Below are 22,114 nucleotides of genomic sequence, written 5' to 3'. Positions count from 1 at the left end.
TCGTAGGTCTATGATTTGCTACCAGTAAAGAGCGTCCTTAGTGTTAGATATGGAGGTCCTGTGAATGAAGATGGGGAAAATTGCATCAATGCAGAAGATATAACTCTCAATGGAATCGTTTACACACCAAAGCAGGTCCTGAGTGATGATGATGTTTACAGTATCTTTGAGGTAATTCTTCTTTCTAAAAACATAACCAAATTGATTTCCGAGTCTTTGTAAAGATGGAGAACAAATGGATTTCTAAGCTCTAAAATCTGATCTTCCTCCCCGTCACCAAAAAGAAAACTTGTGATTAACAGAAAAATATTGAAACCTCAGAGGCATAGGGAACTTTGTATACACACAGAGAGTCAATCATGAATTTCTCTGGCACTTTAAACAGCAAGGGGTGTACTTTTAGGGCCACAACTTTAACCAAATTGATCCCAAAACTAGTTACCACTGTCATATTCCCCTCTCAGTGATTCTCAGAGATTCCAATATGTGAGAAAAACAAAATATTTCCCATAGCACCTCTGACACCCTTGGAAAGGTGAGTACCCTACTGGCAGCCATTACAGTCATTTTCACAATAAATACATGATTGAGTAAATGACTATATACACAAAGTACATTACTTCAGCCAACACCTTCAGTGCAGTAAAACTGAAAGTAGCTGTTCATAAAGAAAAGATTTACAAAACTTGGAGTAGAAACATTAGCATGCCTTAGGTACGTTAGCTCAAACGTGTATCTTTAATTAGGCAGAGTTATGAAAAGGAAGTTTATCCAGGTTGTGAGATTAAATCTTATCTCTACCAAAAAGGACTGAAAACTCTCATTATACCTTGAGGAAAGCATACATCAGCTTAGCTGATGAGGTCTGCAGCTTAGCTGAGAACAATTTAAACCTCCCTCTTCTGGAGCCTCCAGAATCATAAATCAGACGGTGGTAGAGGGAGAAAAACAAGACTCGGTTTATTAGCTAACTGCAGCACCTTTAAACATTTCTGTCTGACTTCTTTCTCCCCATTCCATATCACTGCCACCACTGACAACTGTGCTTCAGAGCCCCACAGTTTCCCGAGTACTCTGCGATAGGACAGCAAGTAGTATTTGTGACTAATATCAAAGAAAGAGGAAACTTGGAACAGGGGGGCTCTAGGAATCAGGCTACTGTGGACATCTGCAATTGTGTTTTGCATGCAGAGATTCAGGATACTTAAAAGACAGTGAGAAAGGAAAAAGGAAAGGATAAATCACACAAGGGATGAGTTGAACATAGATATTCAGGCAAAGGAATATTTTCCAATAAAACATAAACAAAACAAAGTGTACTGACTGTGCAGAAAAATCCCCAGGACCTCACTGGTGGCACAGCGGTTAAGAATCCGCCTGTCAATGCAGCGGACACGGGTTCGAGCCCTGGTAGGGGAAGATACCACATGCCACGGAGCAACTAAGCCCGTGTGCCACGACTACTGAGCCTGCGCTCTAGAGCCTGAGAGCCACAACTACTGAAGCCTGCGCGACTAGAGCCCGTGCTCCGCAACAAGAGAAGCCACCGCAGTGAGAAGCCCGCGCTCTCTGCAACTAGAGAAAGCCTGCGCACAGCAACGAAGACCCAAACCCAGCCAAAAATAAATAAATAAATCTATTTTTAAAAAAATCTCCAATATGCAACCCTACAAATTCAATTGAAAAGAAACAAAAAATTACTCTCTGCCACAAAGTTAATGTTTGGTTTTGGGGGGGAAAGGAAGGAAAGAAAAACATCCAAAATTAAAATACTCAAGTTTCTTGGAAGCAAAAGATAATTAGAGGCATCAGCACACAGGAGACAAAATTCAGAAATAGGAATCAGAAGTGGATCCTAATCCCAACTCCCATTCACTAACTGGATGATCTGGACCTTCTGTGACCCCATTTTCACAGTTATAAAACACCTCTCTTCTCCATTGTGTGGAATTTTCATGATGATCCTATGAGCTATATGTATAATAGTAGTAGAAGTATAATACAAACGTAAGGAAATATTCTAGTCTCCAGACTGGATTGCCAGTATGCTTTAATAATTATTTTTCCTCCAGTCCGTAGGATTAAATATTTTTACCAACTCAAAAATCCACAAGCCACATTTTTGTCAGCTGTTCCAGCCATATCCAGGAGCACCTATCACCTATACAAGAGGTAAGGGTAAGAATTATTTATCTGCTAAAATAATAGAAGAAAAGTGATGCTTTGCTGCATTGGGTTGGGATAAAAAGCCATTTTTTAAAGTACTGAATGTTGTGACTCTGCAGCAACTTCTTGGTAAATTTTCTTCATATAACATTTTTCCCCAGAAAAAAATAATTTTAAGCCATTATTATTTCTTTCTCTCTCTCTCTCTCTCTGTCTCTCATCCAAATCAAATACTTTTTTGTCATAGTCTTCAATAGTCTTGGTACTTTAAATCCTCTACCCACTGTGGATTCAATACCTAAATTAGTCAGGATAAGATAAATTATATTGCAGTAACAAACAAACCCCCATGTCTCAGAGGCTAAGCATATAACAGTTTTATTTTGTTCCTTTCACAAACATGCTTGTGAGTCCAGTAGCTGTTCAGAACACCTCCTGACCAGTCATTGTCAGGGAGCTTCATTGGGCTTTCATCTTGTGACTCCATCTCCAATGTGCCTTTCAAGGTTACTACCACGGGGAAGAAGGAATAGATTTGCACATGACTTTTATGGCCAGCAGTGGAAGTGGCATATATCTCATTGCCCTACCTGCAAGGGATGCTGAGAAATGTGAAGGATTATATAGATATCGTTTGCCTCTGTCGTATTCTTTTATGGAAATCAAAGTGATTTTGACATATTGAACAAAATAGAATAATTCAGCTTCTGGTGAATATACTTAGTCTCTTTGTGTGTCTCAAGTATACTTAGAAAAGAAGAAAAGTTGAAAAGATTCTAGCTCTATTTCCTTTTCTGCTGCTAACAGGCCTAGAGAAGTGTCTAGAGGCATGCTGGGATGGTTACTAATCCATTTTCTAATAAGAAATCTGGTGGTATAAAGTATTTTTTAAAAAATAAATTAAACACATTTAATACAGAAGAAATTATTTGCCTAGGAAGACAAAGAGTAAAGTTATGAAAGCAGAGGAATGGATAAGAATATTCCCTCCACAGAAACGAATTCATGTAGTAAAAAAAAAAAAAAGTTTTCATCATACCTTTATCTGGTATGACACATATAACTTTGAAAATTTGCAGACTCGGTGACTCTCCTGGCTGTCCAGTGATTAAGACTCTGTGCTTCCACTGAAGGGGGCACAGGTTCAATCTCTGCTTGGGGAACTAAGAATCCCACATGCCACGTGGTGTGGCAAAAAATAAAAAAATTTGCAGACTCATGTAACATTTTTGAGGCTCAGTTGAAAGTCAGAATGACAACACCAAAGTCACTGAGGTATCATGAGCATAAACTTAAAAAACATAACCATGATTCCATATAACCGTGTTTTTTGGTTAAAAAAAACTGAGAAACATTATTATTACTTTATTTTCACATCCCTCTTAATACCAAGTGTATTATTTTCTTTTCAATCTTAAGTGAAAACATGTAGGTGGAATGATCCAGAAAATCCTGAAAACAACGTACCATCATTACATTCTTATCACAGATATTCTGTGACACTCTAGACAAATTTTACATTTGGTATTCGTCACCTATCCATTCTTTCCTTTTCCTGTTCAGTCACATCACCTTAGTCCTATCCTTCATTGTTTCATAACCAAAGTACTAAAAAGCCACCATAATTTACCTTCCTTGCCTTCAGTCTTTCTCCACTTCAATTCAGCCTCTATACCATGAAAGGCGCATCACCCTTCAACATTGCTTCTGTCTTGTCACTTATTTCTCAGACATAATCGCTACTTCCAGAATTCATAGGTCATCATATTTAAGGTTTTAAAACAGCATGTTCAATGCTCTTATTTTACATATGCTTATATTTATATATTTATACATACTATCTTTATAATGTCTTCTGATCTCTGGCAGGTCACTTTTTTAAAAAATTAACTTTTATTGGAGTATAGTTGCTTTTATCACTTTTTGAAATCAACCCAACCCCTGCCTCCTTAACAGATCTAATTTATTTGTCCTAACCTTCATGGTGTTTTATTATATAATTACACCTGCTATTTACTCAGCTATGTTAAATGCCCCCACCCCACCCCGAGACAGACATTCTACTCCTGAGGGGTTTTTTGTTATCCCTTTGGAGCATTGCTTCTGACCTCTGTGTACATACATGTGTAGCTGTTTCCTTGGAATGCCTTCTTCATTCCCCTCTGATTCTCATCCTTTCATGGTCTTCTTAAGTTCTGCTTTGTAAAGTCTTTTCTGGCCAATCTAAAGCTTATTTTCTGTCCTTCATTGAGTCTCTGTTGTCCATAACCCATACTTTACTATATTATTGTTTATGTCTTCGTATCTTATTAACTGTTGAAAAGAATTCCGGAAATCCTCTTCCTGTAGCTACTATCAATTCCTCTTGTTTGATTCTCACTGCAAATGGAGAACACGTGATCATCCCGTCAGTGTATAAGCAGTATTTGTTGTTTTAAATTACTCTTTACTTTTGCTTTCACCAGTTGAAAACTCAGCTTAGGGAGAGCTACATTTGTTTTCACTTCTAGGGAAAAATACAGTTACCTTTAAACCATTTGATGAAGCAATAGGATTTAGCCTTCCAATAGGACACATAGATGAGTGAACAAAGTAAGAAGCCAGTAGGTTAAATTGTTCTAATAATAAACATTCCCTGAGCATATGACCTTATTCTACTTGATAAATAAGGCAGCTGTAAGAAATTAAGGATAAAATTGAGGCTTATGTTGGGCCCTGTGTGTTTCCTCTTGACAGGTCAAATGGGTCCAGTAGGTCCAGTAGGCTCTGCTCTAGCACATGTAAATTCAGAGATGGCTTATCCAATGCTAAGGAGAGAAAACTCTCCAGCTGTGGAAGTGAAAGAGACAGTCCGGAAGTATTTCCCTGAGACCTGGATCTGGGACTTGGTGGCACTCGAGTAAGTTGTGTGTTGCCCAGCATTGAGTTCATAAAAGGATTTGAATCCTCCGCGATTATTCTAGTGTGATCATTGGTTCCTGATCCTTTCTGTCTGCTCCGCTCTTTTCTGGTAGTTATTTAGATTCATAGTTCATTTATCTCATAGCTAAACAATGCAATTTTCTTTTCCTAATTTGGTCCTGGGATACTTAAAATAACAGAAAGTAGGAAGCTACCCTCGACCCTAAAAAGAAGAAGAAAAAAAAAAACCTTTCAGAGACCTCATTACGAACACCAAACCTTATATCAAGTTTAACATTTAGCACACTAAGTTTTCATGCTCTAGGATCAGCTGTGGTGCTTGCTAAAGAGGGGACTCATTGACTCTCCTCCTCTTTTTCCCCTCCCTAGCGTATCGGGTAGAAGTGAGTTGGCAGTGAAGGTCCCTGACACCATCACGGAGTGGAAGGCTGGCGCACTCTGCTTGTCTGGAACAGCAGGGCTTGGCCTCTCCCCCACCATCTCTCTTACAGCCTTCCAGCCCTTCTTCCTGGAACTCACTCTTCCCTACTCTGTGATTCGAGGAGAAGCCTTCACACTCAAAGCCACTGCGTTCAGCTATGTGTCCCATTGCATTCGGGTAAGGGCACTTCTCGACGTAAGCAAAAGTAGAAGGAAGGAACAAAATCACCATTCATTACCTAGATTTCCCAGGTAATCTCCTAGTAAGTCATAATTGAACATGATGTAGCCTAATTTTAGCATGGGATAAGTACTAAGAACATAGTTCCCCAACAGGTCTGAGGTGGTAAGGTTATATTTATTCAGGACTCGGCATTATTTGTGTATTCCTAAATTCAGATATTCCTTCCCCCTTATTATTTTTTCACTCTAACTAAAGAAAATATCTCTTCCTTGTGTTGGCACAAGCCTAAAATCCTGAGTATGTATCCTGATTCCTGTCAGTTTTTCAAAGTCCTTGTGGCAAACATCTAAACTACAAAATATTTGAAAGGATTTACCTTGTTTGAACAGTTTCTCAAAGCCTCTCAATTAGTATGCATTGTCCCTTGAAGCTTCTTCCCCCTGTTACTGACCTTTTGCCTGTGTTCTTTCTCAAATTTGTGGGTGGGAATGGGGGACAGGTCAGCGTGCAGCTGGAGGTCTCTCCTGCCTTCTTGGCCATCCCAGTAGAGAAGAATGAAGAGTCTCACTGTGTCTGTGGAAATAAGCAGAAAACTGTGTCCTGGGCTGTTACGCCAAAGTCACTGGGTGAGTGGTAAAGTTGTTCACAAATCCTACTTCTTATGTTGTAATGATTTGCTTTCCATTCCCACTCAGATGCATGTTTTTTCTCCTCCTTTTGACAATGATCGATTGAAAGAAAACCATTATAAATATTGGAGAGGCTTAAAAAGAAGAAACCATTCAATATCGAATCGCGGTTTAACTCGCTTAAGAATCTTATTCCCCAGGAAAGGTGAATTTCACAGCTACCGCAGAAGCCCTGCAGTCTCAGGAACTGTGTGACAATGAGGTGCCGCAGGTCCCAGCACTTGGACAGAAGGACACCGTAGTCAAGCCCTTACTTGTTGAGGTATGCGGGTCTACTTTCTCTGAGTCTCAGAGGCCTTCTTATGTAAATCACATTATCTAATAGGTATTCGACAGTGGCATTTCATTCCCAAGAATATGAATATGTCCACAACTCAAGTTTTCACTAACAGTTTCTCTCCTAAAGTGATTGCTTTTTCCTCTATCACTATCTACATTCACTATCACTTTTCTTTTTGATTTTTTTTCTTTCAATACAAAGCCTGAAGGAATAGAAAGGGAGGAAACTTTCAACACACTTCTTTGTGCTTCAGGTAAGTGTCAAAAAGTAGAAAGTAGATAAAATTCTTTTGTTAAGCCACTTGCGGAAGTATATAGTTGTGAAATGCCCTTTGGGGCATGTTTCCTCTGGGGGGGAAAGAAAGGAAACAAGTATACTATCCCGTGTGCAAATCAAAGGACATTTTTTTTTTTTTTTTTTTTTTTTTTTTTGTGGTACGTGGGCCTCTCACTGTTGTGGCCTCTCCCGTCGCGGAGCACAGGCTCCGGACGCGCAGGCTCAGCAGCCACGGCTCACGGGCCCAGCCGCTCTGCGGCATGTGGGATCTTCCCGGACCGGGGCACGAACCCGTGTCCCCTGCATCGGCAGGCGGACTCTCAACCGCTGCGCCACCAGGGAAGCCCCAAAGGACATTTGATGGAGAACAATCTTTTCCTGATAAAGACAGAGAGGAGTGAAGAGACTCACCTAAAAGCTCCCGGCTAATAACGAAGACTAAAAGCTGATGGCTATAGGGCAGGATTCTTCCCAATACACCTGTGCTCCCCAAACTTCTTCCAACACAATTTTCAAACTATTGAAATATCTTTGTGGCGCTAGTACTCTTGGTTATTCTGTTAATAGTTGAAGTGTACTCATGTTTTTATTTACACAAGTTATTTTAAGAAGAACTTTAGGTCATTAACATATATAGAAAACCAATCTTTTTCTATTACACTAAAACTACCATTTAAATATTCACACAGTCACTTAAAAATTACTATTAAAATATTCAACTCTGCACTATCTAAAATCATCTAGAGAACAGCGCTTAGTCGACAGATCTCTTCTCTTCTCTATATAAGTATCCCCTAATAATCTCATCTAGTCACAGAACCTCAATAACAACTTTGTACCAGAGGCCACGAAGCGTACATCTTTGGTCTACACCTCTTTCCTGCACTCAGACTCATGTATTCAACTGCGCACTTATCATCTGCATTTCGAAGCCTGGAGGGCTAAGAGGTACCTCAAAACCAGCATGTCCAAAACTGAACCTCTGCGTAGTCCCCCTGAGCCTGCTCCTCCTACAATTTTCTCCATCTCAGATGATGGAAATTCCATTCTTCTACTTGCTGGAGATAAAAAATTTTAGAGTCGTCCATATGTATAAATGTTACTCCCTGACTTACTTAGTCTCAGTCACCCATGATTTTTTAATCAATGAGCTTTATCACCGGGAGCCTTCTCCCCACACCCTGCACTTCCTGCTTTGCCTTGCCTCACTAGCTCACCCATATAAGCACTTACGCTGCTTTATTTTTTTCTATAGAACTTACCAGTATCTATCACACTAAATATTTGTTATTTTATTGCTCCCATCAAAATGAAAACTCTAGGGTGTTGGGAAATTTCTTTTGAAAATTGCTATATTGCACTTAAAACAGAACCTGGTACATAGCATGCACTTAATACATATTTATGGAGTGAATATGATTTTTTTTTTTTTTTTTTTGCGGTACGCGGGCCTCTCACTGTTGTGGCCTCTCCCGTTGCGGAGCACAGGCTCCGGACGCGCAGGCTCAGCGGCCACGGCTCACGGGCCCAGCCGCTCCGCGGCATGTGGGATCTTCCCGGACCGGGGCATGAACCCGTGTCGCCTGCATCGGCAGGTGGACTCTCAACCACTGCGCCACCAGGGAAGCCTGAATATGATTTTTTTACAACCACCAGCTTTAGTAGAAATTAACATAAACAATGAAGAGACAGAAATAAATATAACAAAGTATATGCTTATAAGGAAATCTATAGAAATTTAACACAAATATATACGAGTAATATGAACTTCACTGTGAGATGAATTGTGGCTTTAGGAGAAACTTGGATTGCACCAAAGAGATTATATAATGACCAAGAGAAATGAGATGTTGGATCTTGATCATATAGATGAAAAAATTCAAAGAAAACTAGAACGTTTCTCTCATATTTCCCTCCCTTATATGTATTTGTCTTGTTTCATTAGAAACTGGAGAACCTGAAAAGTTGTCACTAAAACTTCCTTCAAATGTGGTTGAAGGCTCTGCCAGGGCAACACATTCCGTTTTGGGTGAGTCTCCCAGCCCGAAAGAAGCAGTTGACCATCCCCATAATTCTAGAGCATGGGACCTCACCGTCCCTCACTACTGACGTCCCTGCGTCTCGGCGTTGGGTTGAGAGAAAGAGCACCAAGCTAAGGACTGCACTGTTGAATAGATGTTGTGCTATATCTTATACCTTGATACACTCTAGAAAGTCAAAAGGGTCCTCTCTTTGTGCCCTCATCTTCAAGAGACTGGCTAGGTAGTGATGCTTCCTAATAGATTTTAAAATAATTGTATTTTACCAGATTTGTGGCTCATCAGAAAGATGTATCCTACCATTCAGATTTTTTCCTATTTTTTCCATCCTTGAAGTATCTACTTTACTGTTCCCGCATTTCTCTTTCTATTTCTTGTTTTCCTTCACCTCTTATGCCTTCTTTTCCTCCCCTTTATATATGATTTGACTTCTCACTGAGTAATCTATCTTCTTATCCCAACGTAAATCAGCTCTGAGTTCCTCTGATTTTTTTTTTTTATATCTTTCATTCCCCAGGTGATATACTAGGCTCTGCAATGCAAAATCTTCAGAATCTTCTCCAGATGCCCTATGGTTGTGGAGAGCAGAATATGGTCCTTTTTGCCCCTAACATCTATGTTCTGAACTATCTGAATGAGACAGGGCTGCTGACAGAGAAGATCAAGTCCAAAGCCATCAGCCACCTCACCAGTGGTGAGAGATTACCCCAAAAGGAAAAATATTAACTGATTCCCTAAATATCTCCTCCAGTGAGCTCAAGTCAACATCCCTTTGATTAAGATTTAATAATTATTGTTGCTGTGATATCCAACAAGTTGTCCCACTATACAACCAGGAAATTTGATGGTATCATCAAGTGTTGGAGGCTTCGTAGTAACATAATAGTTTCCCTGTGACGCCTCAGCAAGTTTTGAGGAAAACCCTGATTCATTCACCAATGTCTCTGCTATTTCATAAATCTATGCAAATTTCCTCTTCAGGTTACCAAAGACAGTTGAATTATAAGCACAGAGATGGTTCTTACAGCACCTTTGGTGATCGTCATAGTAGAAGTCAGGGAAACACTTGGTAAGATAATTATTTCCATATGCTCTCTGTAGATCCACAGTATTTCAGAATTCTGGAAATAGCTATTCTCTGATACCTGGAGTTCATGTATAGAAATTTGTTATCCTTTTTTTTAATTGGAGTATAATTGCTTTACAGTGGTGTGTTAGTTTCTGCTTTATAACAAAGTGAATCAACTACACATGTACATATATCCCCATATCTCCTCCCTCTTGAGTCTCCCTCCCACCCTCCCTATCCCACCCCTCTAGGTGGTCACAAAGCACCGAACTGATCTCTCTGTGCTATGTGGCTGCTTCCCACTAGCTATCTATTTTACATTAGGCAGTGTATATATGTCCATGCCACTCTCTCACTTCGTCCCAGTTTACCCTTCTCACTCCCCGTGTCCCCACGTCCATTCTCTACGTCTGCGTCTTTATTCCTGTCCTGCCCCTAGGTTCTTCAGAGCCCTTTTTTTTTTTTTTTTTTTTTAGATTCCATATATATGTGTTAGCATACAGTATTTGTTTTTCTCTTTCTGACTTACTTCACTCTGTATGACAGACTCTAGGTCCATCCACCTCACTACAAATAACTCAATTTCATTTCTTCTTATGGCTGAGTAATATTCCATTGTATATATGTGCCACGTCTTCTTTATGCATTTATCTGTCGATGGGCACTTAGGTTGCTTCCACGTCCTGGCTATTGTAAATAGAGCTGCAATGAACAATGTGGTACGTGATTCTCTTTGAATTATGGTTTTCTCAGGGTATATGCCCAGTAGTGGGATAGCTGCATTGTATGGTAGCTGTATTTTTAGCTTTTTAAGGAACCTCCATACTGTTCTCCATAGTGGCTGTATCAATTTACATTCCCACCAACAGTGCAAGAGGGTTCCCTTTTCTCCACACCCTCTCCAGCATTTATTGTTTGTAGATTTTTTGATGATGGCCAATCTGACCGGTGTGAGATGATATCTCATTGTAGTTTTGATTTGCATTTCTCTAATGATCAATGATGTTGAGCATTCTTTCATGTGTTTGTTGGCAATCTGTATATCTTCTTTGGAGAAATGTCTGTTTAGGTCTTCTGCCCATTTTGTTATCTTTTAAAAACTCCTATGTGTGTCATCACTAGTGGAGGATCTCACTATTTCATCTATGAAAGCTCACTGTTCTGACAGTAAATAGCAGTAACGTAAGGATCCCCCCAAACGGAAATAGAAGGCAGAAAATGTCATAATGTGAAATGATAGAGGAAGAAGCTTCTACATTGAGAGAGGAGAGGAGGGGAAGGAGAGAAAGAGACTGTGATGTAGTAAAATCATTCAGAAAATGGCAATTTTGGTGGTGGGAAGGCACCACATTTCACAAACATTTTATGAGAAAAAAAAGTGAAAAGTGTCGACTCTGGAGAAACCAATCAAGTTGAGAGATTTTAAAACAGATTCAGAAGTTTGCTGGACAAATAAGAGTATATTCAGTATTCAAGTATCATTTTGCCACCAGTTTTCTCCACGGAATTGTGAAGCTACCTGCAGGCAGTTGCACACAGTGAGCTTTAAACGTGAGATGGTCCTCAGGTCTCCATCTCTTCCTTGCTGGACAGGCTCACCGCATTTGTACTCAAGTCCTTTGCTCAAGCCCAGTCGCACATCTTTGTGGAGGACTCGCACATCATGAACTCCCTTACCTGGCTCTCACAGAAGCAAAAGGAAAATGGTTGTTTCCAGCGCTCTGGATCATTGTTAAACAATGCTATTAAGGTGATGCCTTTAACTTTGTTCTGGGCCCTGAGGACAGTGACATGTAGGAGCTACAATGCTCCTATTGATTCCTCAAGTCCTGGTGACATAGCTCTGAGAAGGACAGTAGACTCTAGAGCTTCTGAAACCTAGCAATAAATTAGTTGTTTGTATTGAGGGGCTTCCCTGGTGGCGCAGCGGTTGAGAGTCTGCCTGCCGATGCAGGGGACACGGGTTCGTGCCCCGGTCCGGGAGGATCCCACGTGCCGCGGAGCGGCTGGGCCCGTGAGCCATGGCCGCTGAGCCTGCGCGTCCGGAGCCTGTGCTCTGCCGCGGGAGAGGCCACAAGGGTGAGAGGCCCGCGTACAGAAAAAAGAAAAAAAAAAAAAAGTTGTTTGTATTGAAAGACAATAGCATGCCTCAAAGCTCCAATACATTAATAAAAGTGAGGGAAAGTGATTTGGGACAGATTTAAGAATCTTAGGGTGAAGGAGGAAGGGAAAAAATCAATAATACTGCCCAAGGAAAGATGCTTTCTAGTGAAGATGGCCAAGGGGAAAATTAGAGTTAGCTGATTCTGGCCGATGAATACTGGAGTGTTTGAGTGTCTCTGCCTCTGATCCTCACAGGGTGGGGTAGACGATGAGGTGACGCTCTCCGCCTACATCACCATTGCTCTGCTGGAGATGCCAATGCCTGTCACTGTATGTACTACCACACTCCCTGGACCTCCTTCACAAATGTAAGGAATAAAACTCATGTAACTACGAATCTCTGAGGCAAATGAGTTGTGATTTTCATGTTATTGAATATTAGTATATTTCACTAGAGCATAAGGGATGATCGTTTGGGAAGCTGCAAAGAAAACTACCCTCTGGTCAGACTGGGACGCTGCACAGGCACATCGGGGCATTTAGCCTAGGGTTACCCTGGAGACGGTTCATCGGCCTGCTTCTATCTTAAGGTCCATCTTCTTTACAGCACCCAGTTGTCCGCAATGCTCTATTCTGCCTGGAAAGGGCCTGGGAGTCTACTTCAGAGGCCCAAGGAAGTCTTGTCTATACCAAGGCGTTATTGGCCTATGCCTTCGCTCTAGCAGGAAACCAGGCCAAACGAAGTGAGCTGCTTGAATCACTAGACAAAGAGGCTGTAAAAGAAGGTAAGAGCTGCTACTGCAAAAGTGACTTCCAAAAATCACCAGTGATAAAAAGGAGAGGACCTATTAAATTCACACATATCATGCTTATATTATATTCTATCCATTATGCTATTATAAGAAGAATATGATGATTTATTATTGACCTAACACTTAAGTTCTCTAGGTGACATGGATCGTGTTATCAATTCACACATTATAGACTTTAAACAGCCCAGCTTCTAATATCATACAAGTATGTAACAGACACAAAGACACAATGTGATTTGCTAGAACCTCAATTTACTTTCATGGCAAAGATTTGCTTGATTGGTGATTGCTTAATACTTTCACTTCATGTATGTCCATTCACTAGGTGAGCCTCTAATTATAATGATCATTCATGAATTAGGTTTTGAAAATGTTCTCTAAGCTTACGATTGTATCCTTTTTTATCTCAAAGAGGACTCAATCCACTGGCAACGTCCTGGGAAACCTCAAGAAGTTAATGCATTCTATTATCAACCCCGGGCTCCTTCTGTTGAAGTAGAGATGACAGCTTACACTCTCCTTGCCTATCTTACTGCCGAGCCTGCTCCATCTTCAGAAGACCTGTCTGTGGCTACACGGATTGTGAAATGGATCACCAAGCAACAAAACCCCAGTGGGGGCTTCTCCTCCACTCAGGTCTGTGAAGGGACTCTAGGAAGAAAAATAAATATACTAATACCCATGTAGACACAACCACATTCTAGGAGTTGAATAACTGAATAATGTTTCTAATTTATACTTTATCTATTCCTCCATCACCAGAAAGGTTCCAGCCTCATTATTTTATATATGGATTATTTCTCTGTCCTCTGCACAATCTCTCATATTTTCTCTCCTTAGTGGATCCTCATCCATAAAGTCGATCAACCTTCCTAAAGCAATGTTTTCATAAGATTACTTCCCTTGGGGACTTCCCTGGTGGTCCAGTGGTTGACTCCATGCTTCCACTGCAGGCGGTGCAGCTTCTATCCCCGGTCAAGGAACTAAGATCCCTCACACTGCATGGCATGGCCAAAAGGCTGATCCCTTCGCTTTTTCTGGCATTGGCTCACTCTTTTCCATGTCTTTACTACAACAACATTTCCCTCCCTGGTACTGCCTGATGCCTCTCTTCTGTCTTTATAAACCTTTCTCATTATTCAGAGATAATCTCATTTCTCACCTTCTTCACAGCATTTTCTTATTATGCCAGCTCCAATTCCTTCTCCATTCTCTGAATTTTTCCAACAAATGTTGTTATATAAATTTATAATTATTGAAATATCCTCTACTTTACCTCAAATATTTGAGTCTCATTCCCATATGTACATTGTAAACTACTTGAACAAGGAAACTTCATTTCCCCCAAAGTTCCTAGAATAGTTCATGATTAATAACCAGGTCAGAACTGACTTGAAATCCAGTTAGTGAACTGTGTTTATGACTAAATAACTCTGAGAACAGTGTTGATACGGTTTACATCTGGTATGATTTTGTTACCTTCCTCTCCTGTGCTTTCTGAACCCATCTTTTTTCAGGATACAGTGGTAGCTCTCCAAGCGCTCTCCAAGTATGGAGCAGCAACTTTCACTAAGAGGGAGAAAGCAGCTACAGTCACCATCAAGTCTTCAGAGACCTTCTCTGAAGAATTCCGAGTAGATGAAAGCAATCGCCTATTGCTGCAGGAGGTCGCTTTGCCAGAGGTTCCAGGGGAGTACAGCATGGCAGTGTCAGGGTCGGGGTGTGTGTACCTCCAGGTGAGACTGCCAGGGTTCAGGGGATGCCACAAATGGGAGAACAAGTCTCAAGAATTCGATTTGAACTTCAAAATAGAAACGGAAACATGTCCTAAGGGGAGGTATAAATCACGTAGAAGATATAGACTATTTGAGTGCAAAAAATAAAGGATTTTTTTTCAATTTGTTTTAGACATCTCTGAGATATAATATCCTGCCCAAGAAAGAAGGAAAATCTCCCTTTACTCTGAAAGTTGATACTCTCCCCAAGAATTGTGATGGAGTCAATGCTCACAGCAAAGTCCAGATTCTCATCAACATTAGGTAAATCCTAAACCACTATGAGACATTTTGTAGAATACGGTGAAGTAGATTTTCTTGTGCAGGGGATCTTCATTGTCCAAGGTCATACATAATAAACAAGGAATTCTTGCAATAGTTATTTAAAAGAAAATTGTCTTCACTCTTACTGAAAAGCTTTAACATTGAGAATATGATGTTACCATACCTGCAGAGTATGCATTCATAATGAGTTTTCCAAACAACTATAGCAGAAGGAAATAGAGTAGATGGCAAAGCTGAGTGGTAGCCAGGGATAAGGAACAGTAGAAATAAAAGAGGAGAGACTTCTGTCTTGAATGAATTCCAAAGAATTTTGTTTGACTGCCTTGTCCCTATGCCTTGACTTCATAGTTATACTGGGGAACGACCCAGCTCCAACATGGTCATTGTTGATGTCAAGATGGTATCAGGCTTCATACCTGTGAAAGCGTCAGTGAAAAAGGTAAACCCTAAGGTTCTTACAGATAGCAAAGTCATGGCAAATGCTGTCAATTTTATTTTGTTGATTCAGTTCTCCAAGAGGTTTATTCCCTCAAACTTGTTTCTCTAGTGTGTGTTTCCATCATTTTAAAAGTGGGCATCCTAGCTATGTGGTCTCAACTATAAGATCTAAACATGGTTAATAATGTTCCAGCAGGCCCTGAGACTTCTAGGAATGTGCAGTGCATTGAATTATCTTCCAACTATGTACAAAAAGAAAAAGGGAGACTATATCATATGTAAGCATATACATATATTCTCCTTTTTAAAATATACTTGGAAGATAATTCCCTCTCTAAATAGATGATAGACAGATAGATAGATGAGGGTTTAATAATTATGACTTTTATTATTTTTATTATTATTACTATTATTCTTGAAGAAATCAAAATTAGTGTTTGGATGTCTCTGAGAAGCCATTTAGAATATAAATACTTGAAAATTGCCTCAGCCTGAAAGTTCCTCATCGCATATCTTTGGCCTTTCCTCTTGATCAACAGCTCCAAGAAAGGCCTCAGGTTCAAAGGACTGAAGTGAGCAGCAACCATGTCCTGATTTACTTTGAAGAGGTGAGACTCTCTGTGATTCTGCTAGATCTGGGAGAACCACTACAGCTTCTAACAAACCAACCCAGGTTCCACAGAGTGTATTTCACCTACACAACTTATCATATTATAAAACTCCCTGGTAGAGCATTTATGAATCGTGGGGAAAGAAAATAGCTACAGAGGGAAACGAAGCTGGGCCAGGTCAACAAAGCTCAATTTACTACATTTGACTGTCCATAGAACTGTCTTTTTGCCCTTCTTTTATCTGTCATTGAGTGTATTACGCAAGTCTTAAAACCTCTCATTCTTTCCATAGGTTTTGGTATGGAGGACAGCATAAGTACAGGGTTTGATACTATCTTAAGAAAAGAATAACTGAGTTAATCTTTGATTCCAATTCAGTTTTACTGTCTCTCCAGCTAACCCATCAAAGCTTGAGTTTCTCCTTCTCAGTGGAACAAGACATCCCAGTAAAGAATTTAAAACCAGCTACTGTAAAGGCCTATGATTATTATGAGACAGGTGAGTGGGATTCAGACATGCGGAGCCTTGAAAGGAAAAAGATGACTAACTAGGACAGGGTCACCTTAACTGAAAGAGAACTCCACATCTTCCACTGCAAGAAAGAGTTGAATTTATGATCACAGGATAATCATATTCCTGTATATTAATCTGTTGTATGCCCCCAAACAAGCATTAGAATCATTCTTATAAATTGATCATATAACAATAAGGGGATCAATTTTTTCTAAATTCCCCTATGACATTGTTTTTTCTGGACTGAATTATTCCAGAAAGAAAAGAAGGGTAGCAATAACTAAAAATATGTGATACGAGACCCCAAATTTGATCTATTTTTGATTTGGGCCTCAGATAGTTTCACAAATTTGGGGAAACTTTGTATAATATGTCAGGAAATTCTTCCATTTGCTCATGACTTTGAACTAGAAACTTACCAGCATCTTAGCATGCTGGTAGTGTTCAAACTTTACTCTTTCTTAGAAACGTAAAGGTTCAGAGAGGAATGTCAACTCCAATAAAAAAAACATAGTTGTGAAAAAGGGCTATACAGTGTCCTATAGAAAGACAGTTATCCATTTGTGAAATCTGCCCCTCAACTTTATGTCCAAGCCCAACTTCCTCTTACTCTTCACTAACCAATCCCAAAAGGCTTAGTACAGAAGTAAGTCCTTTTATTGGCTCTGTAACTGTGCTTTATACTTTCTTTCATAGCTTACACACTTTATTTACAATTAACCATTCGTGTGCCTATTACTGAATGTCTTCACTCTGTCTCATCGTTTCTGCATTTCAGAGGAATTCACCATTGAAGAGTACAGTGTTCCCTGCAGTGCTGGTAAAGTATAAACAGTAAACTCTAATGCCAACAAAAAGAAAATAAATAAAATACGTGTTGTCTGTGTAAAGCTGCTTCTTGAGCATATCCTTACCATATTATAAAACTCCTTGGTAAATCACTTATGAATTGAACTATCTCAAATGTATTATCGAATTTCACAGTAGAAAAAAATGCAAGTAAAATATAATTACTGGTGTCTGGGTTGACTTGTTTGACGATGAATCCAGGAATTTGCCACATATAAAAGGGAAATCATCTAATATTTAGTTTATGTTTCTATACTCAGTGGTGATATATTTATTACCCACAGCCTTTCTGGGATGTTTCTAAACTTATACTAGTTAAAGTCAGGAAACCGTTCACTATAAGTTATCCATATAACACAGCACAAGAGATGTGTTCTACAAGACCTTCCTTTAGGCTGATTGACAGTGTTCATCTTCGACAATACAACACTTGCTGTGAGACCTTCCACTTTCCACTTTAAAACATGAAAAAACTGAGAACAACCTTATCATTAAAAATAATTAAACTTATCAAGTTCAAATATTTATAATTAAAATATGAAAAATTATTCCTTTATTAGATCACAAAATTTCCCTAATATTTCTAACTTTTCTTCTACTGTTTAGAATCTGAACATGGAAATGCTTGAAGACGGAAACTTACAAACTTCATCAGATGAACTTCTCCAGAAGCGAAGAACAAAGACTTATCAGGAGAGAAGATAGTGGGAGAAAGAAGGGACGGGAATTGGAAGTACATGAAATTTGTGTGTCGAATAAATTTATGACATTTACAACTCTATCTTTTCTTTTGTTCTTTATCAATGTTATATCTCCCTCCTGAAATACATACCCATTCTCCACAGTGTTTTTTCTTGGTTGTAGGTTCTTCCCTTTCATCATTTTAAGTATATCATGCCACTCCCTTCTGGCTTATAGTTTCTGCTGAGAAATCAGCTGTTAACCTTATGGGAGTTCCCTTGTACGTTATTTGTCATTTTTCCCTGCTGCTTTCAATAATTTCTCTTTGTCTTTAATTTTTGTCAGTTTGCTTACTGTGTGTCTTGGCGTATTTCTCCTTGGGTCTATCCTGTATGGGACTCTCTGTGCTTCCTGGACTTGGGTGGCTATTTCCTTTCCCATGTTTGGGAAGTTTTCGACTATAATCTCTTCAAATATTTTCTTGGGTACTTTATCTGTCTCTTCTCCTTCTGGGACCCCTATAATGCAAATGTTGTTGCGTTTAATGTTGTCCCAGAGGTCTCTTAGGCTGTCTTCAGTTCTTTTCATTCTTTTTTCTTTATTCTGTTCCGCAGCAGTGAATTCCACCATTCTGTCTTCCAGGTCACTTATCCGTTCTTCTGCCTCAGTTATTCTGCTATTGATTCCTTCTAGTGTAGTTTTCATTTCAGTTATTGTATTATTCATCTCTGTTTGTTTGTTCTTTAATTCTAGGTCTTTGCCAAACATTTCTTGCATCTTCTCGATCTTTGCCTCCATTCTTTTTCCAAGGTCCTGGATCATCTTCACTATCATTATTCTGAATTCTTTTTCTGGAAGGTTGCCTATCTCCACTTCATTTAGTTGTTTTTCTGGGGTTTTATCTTGTTCCTTCATCTGGTACATAGCCCTCTGCCTTTTCATTTTGTCTGTCTTTCTGTGAATGTGGTTTTTATTCCACAGTCTGCAGGATTGTAGTTCTTCTTGCTTCTGCTGTCTGCCCTCTGGTGTATGTGGCTATCTAAGAGGCTTGTGCAAGTTTCCTGATGGGAGGGACTGGTGGTGGGTAGAGCTGACTGTTGTTCTGGTGGGCAGAGCTCAGTAAAACTTTAATCTGCTTGACTGCTGATGGGTGGGGCTGGGTTCCCTCCCTGTTGGTTGTTTGGCCTGAGGTAAACCAACACTGGAGCCTACCTGGGCTCTTTGGTAGGGCTAATGGCGGACTCTGGGAGGGCTCACACCAAGGAGTATTTCCCAGAAATTCTGTTGCCGGTGTCCTTGTCCCCATGGTGAGCCACAGCCACCACCCGCCTCTGCAGGAGACCCTCCAACACTAGCAGGTAGGTCTGGTTCAGTCTCCCCTGGGGTCACTGCTCCTTCCCCTGGGTCCTGATGCGAACACTACTTTGTATGTGCCCTCCAAGAGTGGAGTCTCTGTTTGCCCCAGTCCTGTCGAAGTCTTGCAATCAAATCCCACTAGCCTTCAAAGTCTGATTCTCTGGGAATTCCTCCTCCCATTGCCGGACCCCCAGGTTGGGAACCTGACGTGGGGCTCAGAAACTTCATTCCAGTGGGTGAACTTCTGCAGTATAAGTGTTCTCCAGTCTGTGACTCACCCACCTAGCAGTTATGGGATTTGATTTTACTGTGATCACGCCCCTCCTACCCTCTCATTGTGGCTTCTCCTTTGTCTTTGGATATGGGGTATCTTTTTTGGTGAGTTCCAGTGTCTTCCTGTCGATGATTGTCCAGCAGCTAGTTGGGATTCTGGTGTTCTCACAAGAGGGAGTGAGAGCACGTCCTTCTACTCCACCATCTTGGTTCCTAATTGCCCACAGTGTTTTTTAAAACACTGAAAAATCATGCAAAGAGGTATGGTTCGATCACTGGGCCGGAAGATCCCACATGCCGTGAAGCAACTAAACCCGTGCGCCACAACTACTGACCCCACGTGCCACAACTACTGAAGCTTGCATGCCTAGAGCCTGTGCTGCACAAGAGAAGCCACCGCAATAAGAAGCCCGTGCACCACAACACCATACAAATAGAACTACCACAACGAAGAGTAGCCCCCGCTCACCTCAACTAGAGAAAGCCCGCGTGCAGAAACGAAGACCCAACACAGCCAAAGATAATAAATAAATTAATTAAAAACAAAACAAAGGTTCTTCCTTAAAAAAAAACAAAAGAAATCCCCCTAAAGTTAAAGTTATACCTTACTCAATCCCAGACATGAATCTGTATTATGAGTTATTGGCATAGTGACATGTCCCGTGACCTTCAAAGGTAGCTTTCTTTGACACCTGTTTATAAGAATTTTGAAGGCGTTGAAGAAAGGTGGATTGAAAGTTCCTCATCAGGAGCTTTGCTGTCAAAATTAAAGAAAGTTCATTCTCACTAGAACATAAATTTTATCCTCTGGAAATGACTCAGAGCCTGTCAGACAGAGTTTAGCCTTGCGAGTAATGAGGCAATCGCTGAGAGCATCAACCCTTTCAGGGGACCTGTGCCCAACTAGAACTCTGTTTGGAGGCATTGGGTGGAGCTTGTTTGCAAATAGCAGCCACATAAAGCCTGGTAAATTCGAAAGGTCTCAGGGACCAGGCTGAGAGCTGGGAGCTGGGCACAATACGATACCTATGATTTGTCCCTCACTATGGGGAAAGGCAGACTTCTTCACTCGTGTCTCATGCTATTTCTCCTCGTCCTGTTCTCTACCAACCCCTCAGATTCTGCAGAACCGTAAGTCTCACCCAAAGTCCCTTCCTCAAAAGTCTGTTTTTTATTTCAGTCTCTCCCTTATATCTTTGCTTTGCCTTTCCTATTAAATGCTACCCTTCCATTCCTTAAGATATTTTAAAATTATAATAGAGTAATACATTTTGTCTTTCATCTATCTTACATTCTTGAAATAATGTTTTTCATTGGGTCAGTAACAGTCATAAACACAATAAGTAGTCATTAGGAAGCATGATTTGATCAGACACCAAAATCTCAGACTGCACCCTCACAGAATCATTCTTTCAGATGGAAGGTATTGACTATAAAAATACTTAAAATGTACAGGCAGGAGTAATTTAACTCACATTGTAGATTATATGTGTACAGAAAGTAATGAATGTGTTAAATTATATCACGAGCATATAATTTGCAAAATCCACACTACAGAAAACTGACAAACAATTCGATTTATCCAACAAATAAAATGTCCCAGAAGGAGAAGCAGAGAGCGCCTATGGAATTAAAAAGATATAAAAGGCACATCAATCAATCAATCACAATGTATAGACCTAATTTTGATCTTGATTCCAAAGACATTTTTAAAAACATCATGACATTTTAATAAGCAGTTATAAATTTTTACTAGCTGAATATTTAAATATTTATGATATTAAAATATTTTGCTAAATGTTTATGTATAATAATGATAATGCGGTTTTGCTTAAAAAATAATCCTTCTGGAAATACATATTGAAATATTTACAGGTTTTGCTTCAAAATTTTAATGGGAAAGGTGAAGTGGTTAGGTGAATGTAGATGGGAATGTGGCTGGGATATAGGTAAGGCAAGAATGTACATAGATTGTTGGATATTAGAACTGAGTATTGTGAGTCTAGTAGTTTATTATATTAATATAATATTGTGGATATTTTTGGATTCATTTTATTATTTTGTCTAATTTTATGTATGTTTGAAATTCTCCACATAAAAACTTTAAAATTAAAAGGAAATAACAATAAAAGTTACTAACATTTAGAATTGAACAAAAATTAAAACATTACATATCAAAATACCTAATTTATTTGTTTAAATACCTGGTACACATAGAAGTACATTTTATAAACCTAAACTGACTATATGTATGGAAAAATCAAGAAAGATTGTTAAATGGATGAAATGAGTTAGAAAAAAAGCTAGAAAAATGAGAAAAAAAGGTAAATATAAAGAATGTTGCCAGAGAAATTGTGAAGAACAGAAATTAAT

General features: G+C 39.6%; 2 protein-coding genes across 2 annotated transcripts in view; both read left to right on the top strand.

The window, feature by feature from the left end:
- The window catches only part of LOC131766245 (pregnancy zone protein-like), a 41,429-nt gene extending 23,219 nt beyond the window's left edge, over window positions 1-18,210 (top strand). Inside the window, exons 16-36 of the mRNA XM_059080283.2 lie at window positions 7-171; window positions 2,073-2,172; window positions 4,903-5,065; window positions 5,458-5,686; window positions 6,192-6,318; window positions 6,522-6,643; window positions 6,863-6,914; window positions 8,883-8,966; window positions 9,494-9,670; window positions 9,958-10,045; window positions 11,639-11,795; window positions 12,404-12,478; window positions 12,756-12,933; window positions 13,373-13,596; window positions 14,478-14,696; window positions 14,869-14,999; window positions 15,369-15,459; window positions 15,998-16,066; window positions 16,465-16,567; window positions 17,361-17,402; window positions 18,038-18,210. Of these exons, the coding sequence (XP_058936266.1) occupies window positions 7-171; window positions 2,073-2,172; window positions 4,903-5,065; window positions 5,458-5,686; window positions 6,192-6,318; window positions 6,522-6,643; window positions 6,863-6,914; window positions 8,883-8,966; window positions 9,494-9,670; window positions 9,958-10,045; window positions 11,639-11,795; window positions 12,404-12,478; window positions 12,756-12,933; window positions 13,373-13,596; window positions 14,478-14,696; window positions 14,869-14,999; window positions 15,369-15,459; window positions 15,998-16,066; window positions 16,465-16,567; window positions 17,361-17,402; window positions 18,038-18,060 (2,619 nt within the window). The 3' untranslated portion in view covers window positions 18,061-18,210. The remainder of the gene's footprint in view (window positions 1-6; window positions 172-2,072; window positions 2,173-4,902; window positions 5,066-5,457; window positions 5,687-6,191; window positions 6,319-6,521; window positions 6,644-6,862; window positions 6,915-8,882; window positions 8,967-9,493; window positions 9,671-9,957; window positions 10,046-11,638; window positions 11,796-12,403; window positions 12,479-12,755; window positions 12,934-13,372; window positions 13,597-14,477; window positions 14,697-14,868; window positions 15,000-15,368; window positions 15,460-15,997; window positions 16,067-16,464; window positions 16,568-17,360; window positions 17,403-18,037) is intronic.
- Window positions 18,211-20,695: 2,485 nt separating this feature from the next.
- LOC131767316 (alpha-2-macroglobulin) overlaps window positions 20,696-22,114 on the top strand; it is a 64,061-nt gene continuing 62,642 nt past the window's right edge. Inside the window, exon 1 of the mRNA XM_059082506.2 lies at window positions 20,696-20,872. Coding sequence (XP_058938489.1) covers window positions 20,787-20,872 — 86 coding nt within the window. The 5' untranslated portion in view covers window positions 20,696-20,786. The remainder of the gene's footprint in view (window positions 20,873-22,114) is intronic.

The sequence above is a fragment of the Kogia breviceps genome, chromosome 12 (genome assembly GCF_026419965.1).
Source record: "Kogia breviceps isolate mKogBre1 chromosome 12, mKogBre1 haplotype 1, whole genome shotgun sequence".
Taxonomy (NCBI): Eukaryota; Metazoa; Chordata; class Mammalia; order Artiodactyla; family Physeteridae; genus Kogia; species Kogia breviceps.
The sequence above is the reverse complement of the archived record's forward strand: the minus strand, read 5'-3'. Positions and strand labels throughout refer to the sequence as shown.